Source organism: Megalops cyprinoides, chromosome 9 (genome assembly GCF_013368585.1).
Source record: "Megalops cyprinoides isolate fMegCyp1 chromosome 9, fMegCyp1.pri, whole genome shotgun sequence".
NCBI classification, from domain to species: Eukaryota; Metazoa; Chordata; class Actinopteri; order Elopiformes; family Megalopidae; genus Megalops; species Megalops cyprinoides.
The window spans coordinates 30,513,219-30,531,679 of NC_050591.1; the positions used below are offsets into that span (position 1 = coordinate 30,513,219).

Genomic DNA, 18,461 nt, shown 5'->3' on the forward strand with positions numbered 1-18,461 from the left:
ATCAGCCAACTGTGTACTGCCTCAAACAAAACGTAGTATCACAGACTGCATGTATTTCAGGGGAAACTAACTGCAGGTTCTGGCCCTTGGAAAGCCAAAGGAGCTAAGGAGGCAATCTGCTTCAGGAAAACAGCCTAAAGACACACAGCTTCATTTGTTGCAGAGCTCAGGGAAAAAAAAGCCCACTAAAGGTAATAGCTTCCTCTAATGATTAAGCGCGCTCCGCCTCACTGTGATCCGTAAAGGAGAATTTCTCCTCTATCCACTTAAGTCTGTATTTATCCTAATGGAATTAAGGCGTCAGCGTCGAGCAGCGGGTGCATTAAATCAGCCGTCCGGGGCGCTGCGTAACAGCAACCTTTCAGGCAGCTCGCAGCCTTCCCACAATGCCCTGCAGCCGTATCACACATGCCCCACTAACAGGCACGCGGCTGTCAGGACTCATTTCATGATACAGAGGCGCCACAGAATGCTGCCCATCAACCTCCCACTGTTCAAATCTAACACGTCTGAAAGGTGTGCGCCAGCCCTTGCAGACTGAGTGTGATCATTTCCCAGCTGACTGAGCACAACTCCGGCTTCAGGTACTGACTCTCTCCTCCATTAGTTTCTAGGATTTAGTCTCAGGTTTCGGATTTGTTCTCATTCTTCTATTAACCAGGAACAAAGAAGACTACGTCCAATCAATTTAAACAACAGCAAGAGATACAGGAATGATTCCGAATGCTGTACTTCAATGGCTTTGGCATGGTGTAGGGCAGTAGCTGGTCATGCCTGTGGACATGTTCCCGCAGTTGTTAGCCTGGTATCTGGCCTGCTTTGCCTTCTACAGCGCACACTGGCATGACCTTGCTCTCCCACTCACCTCACAAGCACTCTCTTTTTGGCTGTGTCTGACACATCAAACAGTGGTTATCAGTAAAAACCTTGCTCCTGTTATCACGGAAGTAATCTCTATGGAGCTGTGCAGTCTGCAGCTTACAGGAGCCGTGATTCTTATTTGTAAGTCACTCTGGGTAAGAGCGTCTGCTAAATGATGTAATGTAATGTAATGTAATTCTTCACAATGCAGCTGTATAAAATCAGAAATTGAATGGTACAGTGCCCTGTCCCTCACGGCACCTCGTCTACCCCCCCTCCCGCCACTTGCCACGTCCCCCCCCCCCCCCCCCCCCCCCCCCCCCCCCCCCCGCCCGGCACTCACCAGAGGTTCGGCCATGATGATGCGGATCTTACGCTCTGACAGCGTAGTGAAGTTGGCGAAGAGGCTCTTGAGGACGTACTCGCCCGGCTTGCTCTCGGGGTCCACGCTGATGGGTACCATGGCTGGGGGCCCCTTCTCTCCCTGCGTGCAGCAGACTGGGGGGATGGGGGGCTTGCTGTACCCGTTCCCCACCGGCGACGCTGAGGGGAGGGGGGAACGAACACAGATCGCAGTGGTCAGATTCATGTGAAGAATGCATGTGAAGCATGTGAAGTCCTACCACAGGACGGCACAATCTGTAAAACTGTGACGCAAGTGGCAGCCATATAGAAGTTCCATCCCCTTGTGCAAGAACAACTCAGGAAAATAACATGAACAGCCCACCTCCCCTTTTGCTTGCCCCCCCCCCCCAAATGAGCCCATCAAGAAACACACTGATGGGCTGGTTTCAAGATGTCTGGACAGGTTTTCTGCTCCATAACACTCAGCATCTGAGTCTGTAAATGTATGACAAACAAATAGCCAATGCTTTCCACAGTGTAGTATTGCGATGTGCTTGATCTAGTGACTGATATATGGTAGTAGTCTGGTCAGATTGCACAGGTTAGCTTGTGGTAGGGCTTGAATAGTGTTATGCTCACACTCACTGGTCTGGGAGTGTGAGTTCGTCCGTTAGCCTGGCCTGACACTACTGCTCATTCAACTTGAATGGATACACCTCTGTTCTTTTGTGCTGGAAGTCGCTCTGGATAAGAGTGTCTGCTAAATGTGCGTAATGTAATGTAATGTAATGTAATGTATTCTCTCTCCCAGCGCTTGGCTGCCCCATCCCGCTGATCTCTGAACGGGCAGAGAGCTGAAAACACCCCAGCGAGCAGCTGGTGTTTTCATTTTGCGATGAACACATCTCTGCCCTTTGCAGGGAAAAAAATCCCAGACATGTGACCACGCTTTGCCCGGCCCTGTGAAGCTGCCTGCGTCTAATTGCTCAAGCGCTCGGTCTAGACCACAAAAGTCCTAAATGAGAAGCATGTGCAATTTCGGCATTACATTTCTCATTTCACTACAAGGAAAAAAAAGAAGAACCAAAGCAAAGCAATCTTAACGACCGCATGACATCATACTGAGAGAAAAAGCACCGGCGTTCCCCGGGGTCTGTGAAATGTGTCACATGGCCACCAGTGAGGCCCGTCTGAGATCTACGTGCTCTGTGGATCACTCTGTCCCACTCTACATTACATTTACAGTACATGCATTTAGCAGACGCTCTCATCCAGAGCGACTTCCAGCACAAAAGAACAGCAGTGTATCCATTCAAGTTGAATAAGCAACAGTGTCAGACCAGGCTAACAACACTCCCTGACCAGTGAGTGTGAGCATAACACTATTTAACCCCTACCACAACTTGTGCAACCTGACTAGTCAAGGGAAGGCAAGTATACTACCATACATCAGTCACAGAATCCAAATCGCATCGCAATCCTACGCAATACTTTAAACACAGTACACGGGTGCTCCTCTCTCTGCCCCGCTCTCCCTGACCTGCGGCAGTGGACAGTCAGGCGGTGTCGGGGGGGGGGGGGGGGGGGGGGGGGGGGGGGGGCGGGGAGGTAGTCAGGCTGGACAGCCGCCAATCGGGAGTGGAATTACAGCGGGCCTCTGGACCTGCAGGCTGACGGTGTGCGTCCGAGCCTCGGCTCAGCGGCTCCTTCCCTGCAACTATCTCATATCGACCCCCCCGGAACACTCCCCCCCCCCGCCCCCTGCTGCGGGACCAGGAGCCTCTGCTTTCATCCAAGGCCGATTCGTTTTCTATTCCTCTTTATCAATGCTGTCAGCAAACAGCCTTGCTACCACGGTGGCCTCGGTTTCTTCAGTCCGTAACAATTTGCAGCGGATAAATCATCGCCCTCCGGTTCCAACTGCTCTCCTTCCCTTTGCTATCCTCCATCGAAAATTCCCCAAGCCTTCTGCTCTGTACTGAAATAGTACTCACAGGCGCACACACACACACACACACACACACACACACACACACGCAAATAAATCTATCTGCATATCGCAGTGTTTCTCAACCCGTGGCTCTGGCAGCCCCTCATGTTTGCTCTAACCCCTCAATTAATTAGGCTTGATAGAACTGTTCACTGAACCAGTTATCAGCTTTCAATTAATAGCTCATTCAGCCCTAATTAAGAGAGCTCAGACTTGGGGCAAACCAGCACACGTCGCATAGTGGGTTGAGACCAGGCTTGAGGAAAAACTCACATAAACCATAAATACATAGTTTTTCCTTCTCCACTAGGACATTACAATGGTTTCTCTTAGTCAGTTCCTCAAAGTTAAGAGCCCCTCCTACCCTTTCTCTAGTTCTGTCAAAGTTCTCAATGCTTCTTTGTCCATATGCAAAGCTTTTTCCAATGATCACGTAGTATCTAATAAAATTTGTCTATTTCTCCTAATTAAGAATGGAATCTGATTTCCAGTACTTGAGTAACTCTCTTATGTAAAAAAAATGACTGCTGAGAATATCTGTTTTTCCAAAAGGTCTTCTGTAGTCATGTTCAGTATCATGTATCAAACACAGAGCAAAGCAAGAAAAGCAATCTTAATTTAAGGCAGAGACTGAGTTTTAAGGCAGAGACCAAAGCTTCAGTTCCATCCAGTTTTGAAACAGGTGTCTGGCACACCGTTTTTACATTTGGACAGCACAGTCTTAAAGACATAACATTGGTTCTTTATGTTACACATAATCAAATGTGGGCTCTCACTGGTGTGTGTATTATTGTATGTTGTCTCGACGTCTACATTCTGTTTTGTCTGTATGTGACCTAACAAAGCCGTCACGACTCGCATTCCTCTATGTTTTTGTTTGCGGTCAGGCCTCAGATCTGCCATTTGATATCCGCGAGGGCCAAGCGGATTGGGTTATTCTGGACGGTTTACGTCCCGGGTCCTCCGCACCGGTGTCTTCTGCGGAACTGTGATTTGTTGCTTGCTGCCGTCTTTGATTTTTCGCCAGGCTTTAATTGCACTGCTGATAACTAAGCTCATCAGACCGCTGACTTTTGGGAAAAAAGTAATTGGGAAAAAGTGCTCTGCACTAAGTCTGAGAGGCTCCTATTCGATCCCTAATTGTTCCCTAGAGATACGAGACAGTAAATATTGCACTCTTGTTATGCCAACTGATACAGTCCCAGATTATGTAGGTTTCATCGCCCTTCAGATCTTAAAAAGTATTTCCCTTTTTTAGCCCAGGAAACCATGTTTTCCCTGCTAAAGGCAATAACAGAGTTGTTCACTGTATTGGAGAGGACCTCTGGAGTGACAGGGGTGGTTGGGAATATCAGTATCACTCTGAAGGGGTTTATTCTTCCCAGGATGCTAAATGGATGGTCTCTGTTTTTATGCCGTTGATTAAACGAAGAAAACGGTCACTTCATAGATGTTTCGCTACAGAATGTTTGGGCTTGTCTGACGACCCAAATAAGTGACATACTTTGTCTGCCCTGACAGACAATCCTTCACTAAGCTGGAGTTAAATTAAGACATTCACTTATCCCATTAATCCACAATCACAAAAATGTAACATTAAGAGGCTTTTTACACTTCACGACACAAAAGATGCTTACAACGCCAACAAAAAAAAAAAAACATTATTGCCATTTTTAATTTAAAACATTTAATATGACCTGTTGTTCTCCATTTCCAGACTGTTATTTGTCCCAGAGAGCTTGGAGAGATGATAGCTATGTTGTGAGGAGGACCTGTGTTCCCCTGATCCACATTTTGCTGTAGCTTATCTCTACCGCTGCAGGGAGGCCAGCTCCCCCAAAGGACTCTGGGACTGGGGCCGCACCTCGATGACATCACCCCCCATGCGATGGCCCCTCCGGAGCTTTTGTAAACAGGACCAGAGCTCCTCATGCTTGATCGTTTTGGACGCTTCCTCACTGAGGAGGCAACAACAACAACAACATCCCAACAGCAACCTCTTTTCAATAAACAGCTCATGGCCCGGGAGAGAGCCGAGGAGCTCTGCGGAAACGGGTTCGTTACATAACGACTCGCACATCCTCGCAGGTGCTTTAAGAGTGTGCTATCCTCAAGGCAGGCTCCACCTGTGACCTCACCTCTCAGGCCCATTCCCGCAGAGCCACAAACATGAACGCAATCCAGCTTTTTTTTTTTGCAAAAGCAGCAAACCTCTCCGCGCCGGAAAACCAGAGCAGCGCAGTGTTTGGGCTGTGTTAACGCTACCTGCAGGAATTCCCGCCACCCACCCCAGACACCGAGGCGCTTCAATTCCAACGCCAGAGATGAGTCAACGAGCGTGCCGCCCGGTCTGTTACGGCTGCACCCTCCCCCGTAATCACCGAGCTGCGTGAGGGACGAAAGGGCCCGAAGGAGGTGAGGTGAGTGATCAGGGCTGCGATGAGCCCGGTGGAAGCGGCTTAGACCATCACACCGTTCCCGCTGACCAAAAACTCCCTGCAATTATGCTTAAAACCAGAGCGGGTCGCGTTCTGATTGAAAGCAATCGCCTCTGCACTCAGCTGGAGGAACTGCAGGCGGAAGATGTTTTCCTTTCACTTAAAAAGGTCAGAGGTGTGACTCTGCAAACAGCACGTGTAACACTCCAGTTACACAGCCAGCATATCAATAACACCTCTGCACTGACAATCAGGCCATAACGCAAGAGAACATGTAAGACCTGTGTGAAAGTCTCACAAAAACACAGCGCTCCTGTTCCCGCAAAGCACATCAAACTAGTCACAAGCCTCCAGACACCTTTAAACACCCACAGAATTTGCTCACGGAAGCCGTCTGTTTTTGTATTTGCCGCACAAACACGATTCATCCGATCTGCTTTCATTTCAGCTACTTCTTCTTCAGCGCAGCGCATGTCAGAGTGAAGTGCAGGATCCTAAGCCTAACTGACGTTATTTGACAGTTCCTGCTAAAGCCATAATCAGAGCTCAGCCTGCAGAAAAGGGAAAAAAAAGAAAGCGCTCAGCAGCACGGCTGAGACAGAGGGAGAGCGGGGCTTTTGTTCTCAGGAACGCGTAACTGGGGACGCGAACGCACTATGAAAATACACAGACAAAATAATCCCGGCGGTCCGTCCAAAACACACAAAGCTCCCCGGGACTGCGTCAGGGGAGGGCGGCGGGGTCTGTGCTAGAATGCCAGCCCGGGGCCGGGTCGCAGGGGTGGGGCTCCGGCGCTCAATGCGTTTCCATCTGGCCTGAGCGGTATTCCCAGCACGCGCCCTCGTCCTGCCCGCCTGGCCGCCGGCGCGGGTGGAGGGGGGGGAGATCAGGGCGTGCTCTCGCCCGCTCACCCGCTCGCCCGGCACGGCCCGCCACCTACCTAGGCCCTTGATGAAGCTGATGACGCTGGCCTTGCTCCAGCAGACCGCCGTCCCTTCCATGTTGGCGGCGGCGTCCGGGGATCGTCCTGAGGAAAAGGTAAAACCCACGCGCTACACTTCCATCACGGCCGTCTCCCTCGGGTCTCGCAGCTCCTTCTCCCTGGGCGTCAGCTCCATGCTGAGGGGACCCGGAGTTCAGGGGAACCGGGGGAGGAGGAAGAGGAGGAGGGGGTGGGGGGTGTGTGTGTGCGTGCTGGCGGTTCGCGGCTGACGTGAGTCTCTGTGATTGCTGCCTTCTGCTGCAGCTCCCTTCTGCCTTGTGATCAAGCGCTGCCTTCCAAGAGTGAAGGTCAGGCTGGAATTTTTAGCTGAGGCACAGCAGAGTGACGAGGGCCAACATGCATGGTGGCATAGTTCAGCTACTATATTTATCCCTGGGTACACACTATACTGACAGATTAGGCCCCCCCAGCCTGCGCCCCCCTACCCAGCCCCCCCGCCAACCCCCACCCCACCCCCCCGGGGGCAGGGGGAGCATGGGATGCAGGCCACCAGGGTGTAAACACCCCCCTCCAGAGGGCCTGGTGGACTCGGGGGGCAGGGAGGGGGGCTTCCCTGATGCCGCTTCCCCTTGCTGTCTCCTAAACGGCTCGCTTGTGCAACACAGTTGCGCCGGGTCTCAGATCATGCTCAGATACTCCGCATTCCAGCAGCGAAATACAAAACTGAAAGCAGATGAGGCTGCAGTACTATGAGCAACAGGAGACGCCCGGAAAGGTTTGAAATTATAGCGCTAACTGTTCCAGCACATGAATTTCAAACATGTTGCTTACGACCTAAGTTAAATACATCTACTGTATGAATATGAGAAAGGTGGGAATTTCGCTCATGTTACACGGATATCAGAAGATCTGGAGAGACTTTAGGAGAATAATGTGTTTTATATGCTGGGAAAACTGGTATCCATACTCTGGACTATACTGTACATTAAAAACATATTAAATGAATCAAGGAATTCTTGTAATTCTTACCTATAATAATACAATGGACACACCGCAAAGTACCTTAAATTCAAGGTATTCACTTAAACCAACCGCTTCACAACAATCTACCGCTACACAACAAAAGTTATGTGAATGAACCACCACAAAAAAATCACATTTGATGTAATTTCCAATCAGTAAAATAATAAACTTGTGTTCCTTCATATCTCTCACAGGTGACAGTGACCCATAACCTCCTAGGAAGTCTATATAATTCTACCCTAGCAGCATGGAGGGTGTGGCTTCTGAAGCCTTGTGGGGTCCTGATGGCCACACAGGAACACTCCCTGATTGGATAACAGCAGTCTCGGAGCACAGCTCCCAGGAAATGCAGAGCAGAGGGTCCGCCGGAGCTAGCACGCTGTAATACCAGGAATCGGAACGCAGGGATTTAAAGCGCCCACATGCTCAGATCCAATTGGAGCCAATACAAGACCCGAAATAAATCCCGCTGGAATGACGGGCGCCCCTATCCCGCCTGCAATCAGACACCTGTTATCTCTAACTTTCGCCACGTCCACGTCAAGATTCGAAAACAACTGCGCAGTGCTCAGAGGGGTTCATTTCTCTGTCCCGGCCTGGCTGGAGGGCGTGGAGAGGAAAAGCAGTGTAGCACAGTGGTAAGGAGTAGAATTCATAACCGAAGGTTATCAAGGATGCTGGTTCGATTTCCTGCTGGGGCACTGCTGTTGTACCCTTGGGAAAGGTACTCAACCCACAATTCCCTCAGTAAAATATCCAGCTTTATAAATGGATAACACTGTAAAATAAATAAATAATTAAGCTGTAACTGATGTAAGTTGCTCTGGATAAGGGTGTCTACTAAATGCCAATAATGTAACGTAATAATGTCTGTTGAGTATCAGTGTGAGAAAAGTGACTCTGTGCATTCTATGAGGTCCAGGTGCTTATGGCTCTGAAGGAGAGATGTGTGGCCAGCAGCCTTTTCTGACATCTGGGTGCTCACAGCTTTGGAGTAGAGCTTCGTGGCCTGCAGCCTTCTCTGAAGCCTGAGCACTTATTACCCTGTAGGAGAGCTGTGTGTCCAGCAGCCTCCTCTGAGCTCCGGGCGCTGGGTGCCGGATTAAGGCCGAGGCGCTACATGTGACTCGGCAAACAAGAGGCTAGCTCAGGCGCACTGAGCATTACATCACCAGCAAGCTGAAAAGCCTCTGAGCACGGTACTGCTCCCTGGAGGACAATACAGCCAGCATAACAACGCCTCTGTCTCCCTGACACACACACACACACACACACACATACACACACGCCCCAGTGTGTCATCCTTGTGCCACAATAGGGAGTGACACAACCCTGGGAAAAACAACCATCTTCCAAGTCCATCTGAACAGAGTGGGCTAACATTCTTTTCCCACAAAAAGATCCAAAAGTATCGTATGCAAACGTCGATGCTGGAATAATAAAAAATATCTTTATGTATAGGCATACACTCATCACATCCGCAAGCCCATAATCAGCAAATTTAACCATATATGTCCTTTTTTGTTCTCTCTGTCATGAGGGTTTGGTGACTGATGCGTCTATATCAGCTTCATACATAATAATAACAAAAATATTAACACAATAATATTGTCAGTGCAGATGGCTGAGAACATGCCGGACCTGTTTGAAATCACTCCAGTGGCAAAAACAGATTGCAGGACGAAACAACAATGCAAAGAAGAGCTCGGAGTGAGGAAGCAGTGAGGTAGGTGTGCTTGTGAGGACTTGCGTCGGTGAGCTCAGCCTGTTTTTAACAGCTCAGTACCTGCTAATAATGAGTGACACCTCAGACACCTCAGCTGCTTCATGGAAAGCGAAAGGTTTTACCGGGACATAATCGCCAGATGCCCCCCCCCCAAAACGCGCCGCTGTTTAAGGAAACAGGAGGGCGGCGGACTCATTAGCTGGGCCTACTTCTGTTAGGGCTCTGTAATCTGACACCACAACCCCACGTAACAACAGGACAGGCCAGAATCCAGACTCTCCACACTGATGCTGTTTGACCAGATCTATGACTCCAGTCGCTTCCCAAGCTGATGTGAAAGCACTGTGGTATGGTGCCGAAGAGAGATGCACTGAGATTGTGCTCTCAGTGTCACAAAGGTTACAAGGGACCAGCACTAGTACTCTTGGGCTGCATTGCACCCCCAGACGGACCTCAGTGCACCCCCAGTTGTCGTTTTTTAAGATGTGACGTTTTGTGCACCCCCCCCAACCCCCCCCCCCCGGTGATTGCAACTGCACCCCTCTGCATTTTTTCCTGGAGTCAAGCCTGCAAGGGACCCGAGCCCCCTGTGCCCCCTGTGCCACCATCTCCCGACGGCTACCTGTAACAGCGCAAACAAAGCCCAGCACTGCTTTAGCAGGAGATAAAAATGGCCCATCCCAGAGCGCACAACTTCTTTAGCGGGCTCCTCATGTAGCACAGGTGCTGAAACGGCAGTCCGCCCACCGCTGAACTGGGGGGGGGGCTGCTCAGAGAGTCTGACCTCACGCCGAGAGCCCACCGAGAGGCTCCGTGGGTGGCGGGGGGTTGGGGGCCGTTCACGGACAATCATTACATCAGAGGCACTGGCCCCTTCTGCTTCACGCAGGTGGAACAGAATGACATAATTACTGTGAGCGCTCTTTAAGGTGGGGCTGCTGAAATAGAGGATACTCTGTGGTTTTTTTTTTTCTGTAATGAGAGACCTGCCTGAGAGGGAGGCAGACAGGAGGGACGCTGAAGCTGGTGATGCCTGCTGTTGCGCTCTCCCCTCGCCTTCGCAGACTGAACTCTTTGTCTGGGCAAACACGTGAAAGCGCTGACGCTCGCCCCGGCTGCAGCCCCTCCTCACAGCCGATTGGCCGAGAGGGGAGAGCAGTCCCGTCGGCTGCGAGGGAAAGGGAAAACAAGAACTGATGCGGCAGCCACACAAAAGTACGTCCTGTACCGCTCGGCACGCTGTGTCCGGGCTGAGCGTCGGCCGCTGAAAGACGATGCTCTGAAGCCCTCGGGCTTGTTCACCTATTGCTGGAGCGCACTTGAAGAACCACAGCAAACGCAGATATCGCACAAGCAAAAACAATGAGCCGTACTTTACTGTGACACAACAACACTGTAACAGCTCTGGGTTTCGGAACAAGCATCAAAACAGCGTCAGGACTGAGTGACATGTTATCTGTGCCTGTGTCTTTACCACATGTGATTTTTTTTTTCCACTGTCATTATTATTTTCATAAAGGTCAGAAATCTGTATTAATCTTAGTACCGCCCCGAACAGAAATTCACTGAATTTAAGAGGAATTACCTTCAGCGCAGTCATCTCATGATTCATTAAACGTTTATAGCTGAGGGCGTGATATTTCATAAAATGACAAGCATTAGACTGATGGCCGTGACATGATGGAAGAAAAGACACACACAGCTGGGGCACGGAGCTGGGGAAAGAACTGCCACCGCGAATATCTAGAGAGCAAGAGAGACGCGCTTTCCTCTCCTCTTCATTACATAACATCGCAGATATTATTATTATTTTTTTTTCTGGTCAAATGCTACACAGTAGCAGGAACACAAACCAAAGCTGCATCCCGCAGGAGAGGGAGGACCGGCGGGCAGCGGAAACCCCCCCTCCCGTCCCCTCCCGGTCCCTCCTGGAGCCGAAGAGAGCAGCGGCCGTATCATCCCTGCTCCGCTCCTAACTTACATAAAGCGGCGGATTATGACATCATGTAAACATCCCGGTGGCGCACAGGAGGGATGCAAAGGAAGGGCAGGCCCGCGCTAATCCCATTACTGACACCACGCACGCAACGGTGGCTATTTACACTCCGTACCGCTGTACGCCGGAGCCGGAGGCAGCGGCGGGGAAAGGGGGGGGGAGGCGAGAAAGAACGCGGGAGAGAGAGAGACGGAGCGAACGCCCGAGCGACCGCAGGCTCGGGGAACACGTGCGAGACAATAACAGAGGGAGGGCTCTCTCCTGCGTGCGCGGTGTGCCCGTCCGAAACGCAGGCGCGCACGCGGGACAGGCGCGGGTACTCACTGCCGCTCCAGGACTTCAGCAGGGACTTGATGCTGATCTCGAAGAAGCCCGAGTCCTGCTGGCTGGCCATGGCTGCGGCGGGCGAGAGAGAGAGATGGAGAGAGCGAGAGGGAGAGTGGCGTGCGCTGGTGTCCCCCCCCCGGCGACGAGGAGAGAGCAGGTGGAAGCCCCGCTGTCACCTCCCCGAGTGATGTGGACGAGGCTGCGACGAGGGAGAGAGGACGAGGAGACTCTGCTCTGCCCCCTCCTCCTCCTCTCCCCCTCTCCCACGTGTCCCTGGCGCTCGGCCCTCCCTCTCACTCTCTGTCCTCTCTCTCTCTCTCTTTCTCTCTCTCTCTCTCTCACTCACTCTCTGCCCCCTCTCTAACTCTCTCTCCTCTCTCAGCCCTCTCTCTCTCCTCTCTCCCTCTCTGTGTTCCTTCTCTCTCTCTAACTCTCTCTCTCAGCTCTCTCTCTCCCTTGCTGTCCTCTCTTAGCCCTCTCTCTCTCTTAGTCCTCCCTCACACTCTATGCTCTCTCCATCTCTCCTCTCTCTCTCAGCCCTATCTCTTTCCCTCTCTCTGTGTGCTATCTCTCCCCTCTCTCCCTCTCTCTCTGTCCTCTGTTAGCCCTCTCTCTCCCTCAGTCCTCCCTCCCTCCCTCCCTCTCTCCTCCCTCTCTCTCTCTCTCTCCCTCCCTCTCCCTGTAAAGCCGTGGCAGGCAGTGGGCGGCAAAGAGAGCTCCCTTTAAATAACTGCACGGAGGCTGAGAGCACACGAACCAATCCTCTTAGCCGAGAGTGGTTAATAATAACCGCTGCTCGTCTGAGTGGCGAGCCGGGGCTGACGGCCAGAGGGGCCAGCCACCTTACAGCACGCTCCTCCCCAGAGCATCCGCCGCTGGCTGACCACTGAGCAGCAACGGGCTAGCAGCCGGACCGAGCCCCGCGGAGAGGAGAGAGGACGCATCCGCTGGTGCTCCGCTGCTGGGGCTTCCCCGATCCACTGACGAGGGCTGAAAAAAAACACTCCTTTCTTCCCTTTCTCTGTCTGCGGCTGTCACAAAGTTCCCGGGTCCTGTGCCGTTTAGATAACAGCCCCACGGGTTAATGCCTCATGCTTATCTGTGAGCATCTCAGTAGCGCGTCTGCAATGAACCGGCTAATGCTTGAGTTATTCTCCTATCACTTCAGTCCTCTCCATCAAACACAACACACTGAATACACAGCAACAACACGCTGCAGTCCAGATGAGCTGAGCTACATGCAAAGTACTGAAAATACCTTTCACTCAGTCCATATCCCATGAGACAGAGAAAGAGAGAGAGGGGGAGAGAGAGAGAGAGAAAGGGAGAGGAAGAGAGGGAGAGAGAGAGTGAGAGAGAGAGAGAGGGGAAGGGAGAAATAGAGTTAGAAGTAGAGAAAGAGAAAGACAGGACAGAGAAGGAGAGAGACAGAGAAAGACAAGAAACACAGACGGAAATAGAGTTAGAAGTAGAGAAAGCGAGGAGAGAGAGAAAGAGAAAGACAGGAGAGGGAGAGATAGAAAGGGAGGGACAGAGAGAGGGAGAAGGAGAGAAGGAGAAAGAGAGAGATGGGCGCGTGATACGAGAGGCGCAGGTACAATTGCTGTACTGTGCAAGCTGATTCATCAGTCTCGTCTGACGCGCACCGTACTGTAACTCAAGCTGTTGCTTCCCCGCGCGGGAGGTGAGAGGGACGCTTCTCTCTACGGCGACAGAGCGGCGGGACAGGCAGTGCTGTCCTGTACGCGGCACACCGAGACCGTCCTGTTACCTTAACCCCTGCAGGGAAGCACAGAGGACCTGCCACCATACTTACACAGGCTCCATGTTCTTCATTCAACTTCCAACTGCAGAGGACTTCTCCCCCATCCTTTAAGATTCACATTCACAGTTTATAAGGGCCTTTTTTTCTGACAGCAAATGGCAGACAGGTCTCCACTTACTGTATAATGCAGCTGGCTGAGGAAAGTGGATTTTGACCTCGGGAGCGTCGGCATTGATCGCTGGGGTTTTGCCGTCCTCTAAACAAAGGCACACAGGTCACTTTTATGGATCTGTATTAAATGCACTGTGAGAAAGAGGCAGATGTTAGCTGGGCTCTCCCACTGGCAAATCCTACGCTCTACCCGCCATAGGCGGTAGCATAGCATAGTAGTTAAGGAGCAGGACCGAAAGGTTGCCGGTTTGATTCCCCACTGGGGCACTGCTGCTGTACCTTTGGGCAAGGTACTTAACCCACAATTGCCTCAGTAAATATCCAGCTGTATAAAAGGATAACATTGTAAAAAAATGTAACCGATGTTAAGTCGCTCTGGGTAAGAGCACCTGCTAAATGCCAATAATGTAATGTGATGTAATGAGTGACCTGTCAGTGATGACAGCCTCCATTCTGACACAGCCATGCCTGCACAATAAAGCGCCCTTGTTAAGTATCATGGACACATACCTGCCAGTTTCACCATTAACCCAAAACACAGCTCCTCCCCTGGGGCAGGAAAGGAGCAAGCTCCTGTAAACTTCACTACTATAAGAGTCCCAGGTGCATTCAAAAAAGGGATTAGAAAGACGGCCTTTTTTTGGTTCTGTTTTTTGTAATAGCATTTCTTCCTACTTCAGGGAAAACGAAACGAAAGCTATTTAATTACAGGCTTGACAAACACAAATATTACTATATTTAGGCTGCCCAGAAAACACACACCCAGATAAGCTGAACATCACTCATTTTCTCAAACTATCACTTAACCATGTTAGCATACAACCAGCTAATGCCTCTCTCCACCTACTGGCCTAATGCGGTGTCAGTTTCACCTCACAGACGTTTTGCTGCCTTTGCACTTGCAAGCCGTTCTTTCCTTGTAACACATGAAAAAAGGAACTGCGTAAATGTTATCTGATTGAGTCTTTTGAGAATGCGGTGTGGCGCAGCTCCACACGCTACACCCCACATCCTCTCTGTGAGTGCTCAGCCCTCGCCTGGGGCAGTCCTGCTCCGGCCCCACCCCCCAACCCCCCCAATCCATCCGCTGACAGATACTTGACCTTGATTGCATAATGCCCTCCTGCCTGGGACACAGTAACATAAAACAGTGAGTTTGTATGGCAGGAAAAGGGCTATGAGCTTCACAGCTCCCACTGATTTGGGAGGGGGGAGGCTGTACACCAGCGTTTCCCAGACCTCTCCTGGAGGACCCCTTGTCCTGCATGTTTTAGATCTCTCCCTGCTCCATCACAGCTTGATTCAAATGATCAACTCGTTATGAACTCCTGAAGCTGCTTAATAACAAACTGATCGTTTAAATCAGCTGTGTTGGAGCAGGGAGAGATCTAAAACAGATCAGAGCTCTGTCTCGCTACACTGACCTTGTGCTCAGCTTCAGCACTATCGGCATTGTATGACCTGTACACATCTTGCCCTTGTGCCTGTTTGCCCACTATATGCACTTTTGTACGTCACTTTGAATAAAAGCTTCTGCTAAATGAATAAATGTAAACATAAAACATGCAGGACAACGGGTCCAGGAGAGGTTTGGGAAACGCTGCTATAGACCATTACAGCCCCACTGTGAGTCTGAAAAAATGCCAGGTCTCTCAATATGACACAATGGCACCGAGGCGGCGGTGTAGTATAGTGGTAAGGAACAAACTCGTAACATGAAAAATTTTAAACCTAGGCTAAATGCCTGTAATGTAATATGTTATGGGACTCTTGTTTGCCTCAGAGTAGCCCTGTACTCCAAACCCTGTCCGGTGGGGTGCACATCACAGCAGGCCCCCCTTCTAGCTCCCAGCACAATGGGCTTCTCTCCTGCAGGTGGCAATGTGTGAGACTGGCTCTGCTATACACAGGGAAAATAACCAGCTAAAACCCACCTAGCACTGCATAGACACAGTGCAGAATGTGTTAAACCTGTGCCCCTTCCACAATGACTTGTTTAGCAGTTGTGCATCAGGTGTGCCCTATTCAGCCAGGCTTAACTGTAGAAGGTATTCATCGACCCTGAGGAGGGCCACTGCTTGTTACCCACTTGCCCTGTATGTAATCAGACACATCTACTGCGTGCTGAATGCACCCCCAGCTGCTCTCGGCTGCCAGGCCTTCGTTCGTACGTTATCTTAGTCCAGAACAGTTGTCACCAGATACACAGCTGGTAAGTGAAACTTTTCATCCAGCCAAGGAACGCCTTCACACTCTCAAAAAACGTTAACGTGCGGCAAGAACAAGAATCACCGGCTCACACCTCATCCGCTGAACGGTCGTCTCTCAGCACGCCTTTATATGCATTGCAAATGAAACCAAATCCTCGCAATACGGAAACACCCAGAAACAATTAGGCCAAACCGCCGCGGCTCTAAACAGCTCTGCTGTTCCCATTGTTCTCCAACGGTTTTAAAGACAATGGAGGAAAGGAAGAATCTGGAACGACTCTGAGTCAACCTTGGCAGAACCTGTGTGGCAGGTCTTGTAATTTCAACCTGTTTAGATGTTAAAATAATGAATTCAACTTTGCCAGATGTATGTGTGTGTGTGTGTGTGTATTTTGTGAGTGAAGAATACAATTAAGTACAATGTGCACTTCAACTTGTCAAAATTATGAATAAAAATTTCCAGGTAATCAATTAAAGACATTTCATCCTTCAACTTCACTGCAAAGAGTGGAGACCTTCAGTCTTGCAGAACACCCCCTGTCTCTGTCTGCCCCATCTTCAGGCAGGCACACTGCAGATTACACAAAGAGTATGGGATATTAATAGTCTCATTTTTTACAGCATCACATGAGAAAGGCAGCCCTACAATAAAAGAGCATCATAAAATCACAGATTCAATTATTTTAAGTAAAGGGCTAGAGGTAAAAAAAAAGAATACTTTTAACTTGCTATGATGCATTTTGTAAATCTTTCGCTGAACCCTGGCACAAATTAAATTATGCGACGTTAAAAAATATTAGCCTACATTTTCCATTTCTTTTTTGTCATTTCTGTTATCTAAAATTAAGCAAGCTCATCCCACACAAGCTGTTTTGTCCACGCAGTCATATGTGCCTGTGTTATGCCTAAAAAAATGTAACAAGGCTTAGCTGGGATGACATGTGCTCTTTGCATAACCAGTGTACAGAATAAAGGAAATGCAATTATGGATTATGGATGAACTGTCCTCCAGTTTCCAACTAGGAAAGACATTGTGTGTTTTGTAAGGGAAAGCACACTGCTGCCATGCATTGGTTGAGAGAGACGTACAACCTCGGGAGCACAAAGCTCAGGGCAAATTCCCCTGAGTGAAGCGGTCGGCAAAGTTTCCCACATGGACCGAATCGCCCAAGAATAGCATTACTGTTTACACGCAACACCTCACGCGTGGCTTTAATAGCTAATCCAAAAGGAGGAAACAGACATTGCATAAGGAAACACAAAAGGCCATCTTTTACATGGAAACCGATGAGGCGGAGCAAGTGGTTTTCAAAAGTGTAAAAAAAAAACTGTCACAACAAAAGGGCTGTGGTACAAAGCAAGGTGTTCACGTGTGCGTGTCGAAAGCATCGAATGATTTTACAGCACAGCCGCGTGGACTGCACTGCTGAAAGAATACAAACCGCTTTTATGACCAAAAAAGGAAGCAAATTATTTCCAGTGATGTTAAAATTGTTCCTTTTCTCTGGAATAATGCATTAGGGCCATTACAGCAAGCACATACACTATGCCCTCACGTAACACAGGGGTCAAGTGTAACCCAGTGACTCTTTTTTCCTTCATAATTTGTCATGTATGTGAGCCAGGGCAATCAATTTGCTGCCTGTTTAAAGTGCTGCTTTTTGGACAGCGGTCCTCAGAGTGGTTCACACTGCATGATGGTGAAGACCAGGTTATTCTTATCTGGGCCGGGACAGGGTTCCTGGCCCCATCTCAGACAGCACATCGACTTGAATAAGGAACAAACTCGTAACATGAAAAATTTTAAACCTAGGCTAAATGCCTGTAATGTAATATGTTATGGGACTCTTGTTTGCCTCAGAGTAGCCCTGTACTCCAAACCCTGTCCGGTGGGGTGCACATCACAGCAGGCCCCCCTTCTAGCTCCCAGCACAATGGGCTTCTCTCCTGCAGGTGGCAAAGTGTGAGACTGGCTCTGCTATACACAGGGAAAATAACCAGCTAAAACCCACCTAGCACTGGCCATCTTTTACATGGAAACCGATGGCCATCTTTTACATGGAAACCGATGAGGCGGAGCAAGTGGTTTTCAAAAGTGTAAAAAAAAACTGTCACAACAAAAGGGCTGTGGTACAAAGCAAGGTGTTCACGTGTGCGTGTCGAAAGCATCGAATGATTCCTGGCCCCATCTCAGACAGCACATCGACTTGAATCTCGTCAGATCTCCCAGGCCGGTGATTATGTAATACAGACCCGGTTGAATAATTTCTGAGCTTTTCTGAGCAGACCATTAAACAAGGGCTTAAGCATGGCCTGAAAGGGGGAACGTGACCTTGCCCTCTCTCCTGAGGGCATGGTGGGGGGGCGGTGCTTTGATGGAGATATCTTTAACAGGCTGCTCTTTATTTAAAAAAAAACATTAACTGTGGAATGAGGTACAAATCACAATCCAGCAAATGTATCTATCACTAACCCATGCAGTGAGCATCAGTTCATTTGCTTCACTGAACGATTTTTCAAAACTGATAAAGGATGTCTGTGAAGAATTCTACTTCAAGTGCGCATTAATCAGATTTTTTTTTTCCTCCGAGTGAAAATCCAGACTCACTCAGAGGACAATGCATGTTCATTCACAAAAGCCCCGTACAGACAAGCCCCGTTGACAC

At 49.8% G+C, this 18,461-nt stretch overlaps 1 protein-coding gene across 3 annotated transcripts in view; it reads right to left on the reverse strand.

Moving 5' to 3' along the window:
• The window catches only part of LOC118783039 (protein furry homolog), an 82,367-nt gene that overhangs the window by 60,836 nt on the left and 3,070 nt on the right, over positions 1-18,461 (reverse strand). For all 3 annotated transcript variants that reach the window (XM_036536702.1, XM_036536701.1, XM_036536700.1), the window contains exon 2: positions 1,205-1,404. In XM_036536702.1, the coding sequence (XP_036392595.1) occupies positions 1,205-1,404 (200 nt within the window). The remainder of the gene's footprint in view (positions 1-1,204; positions 1,405-18,461) is intronic.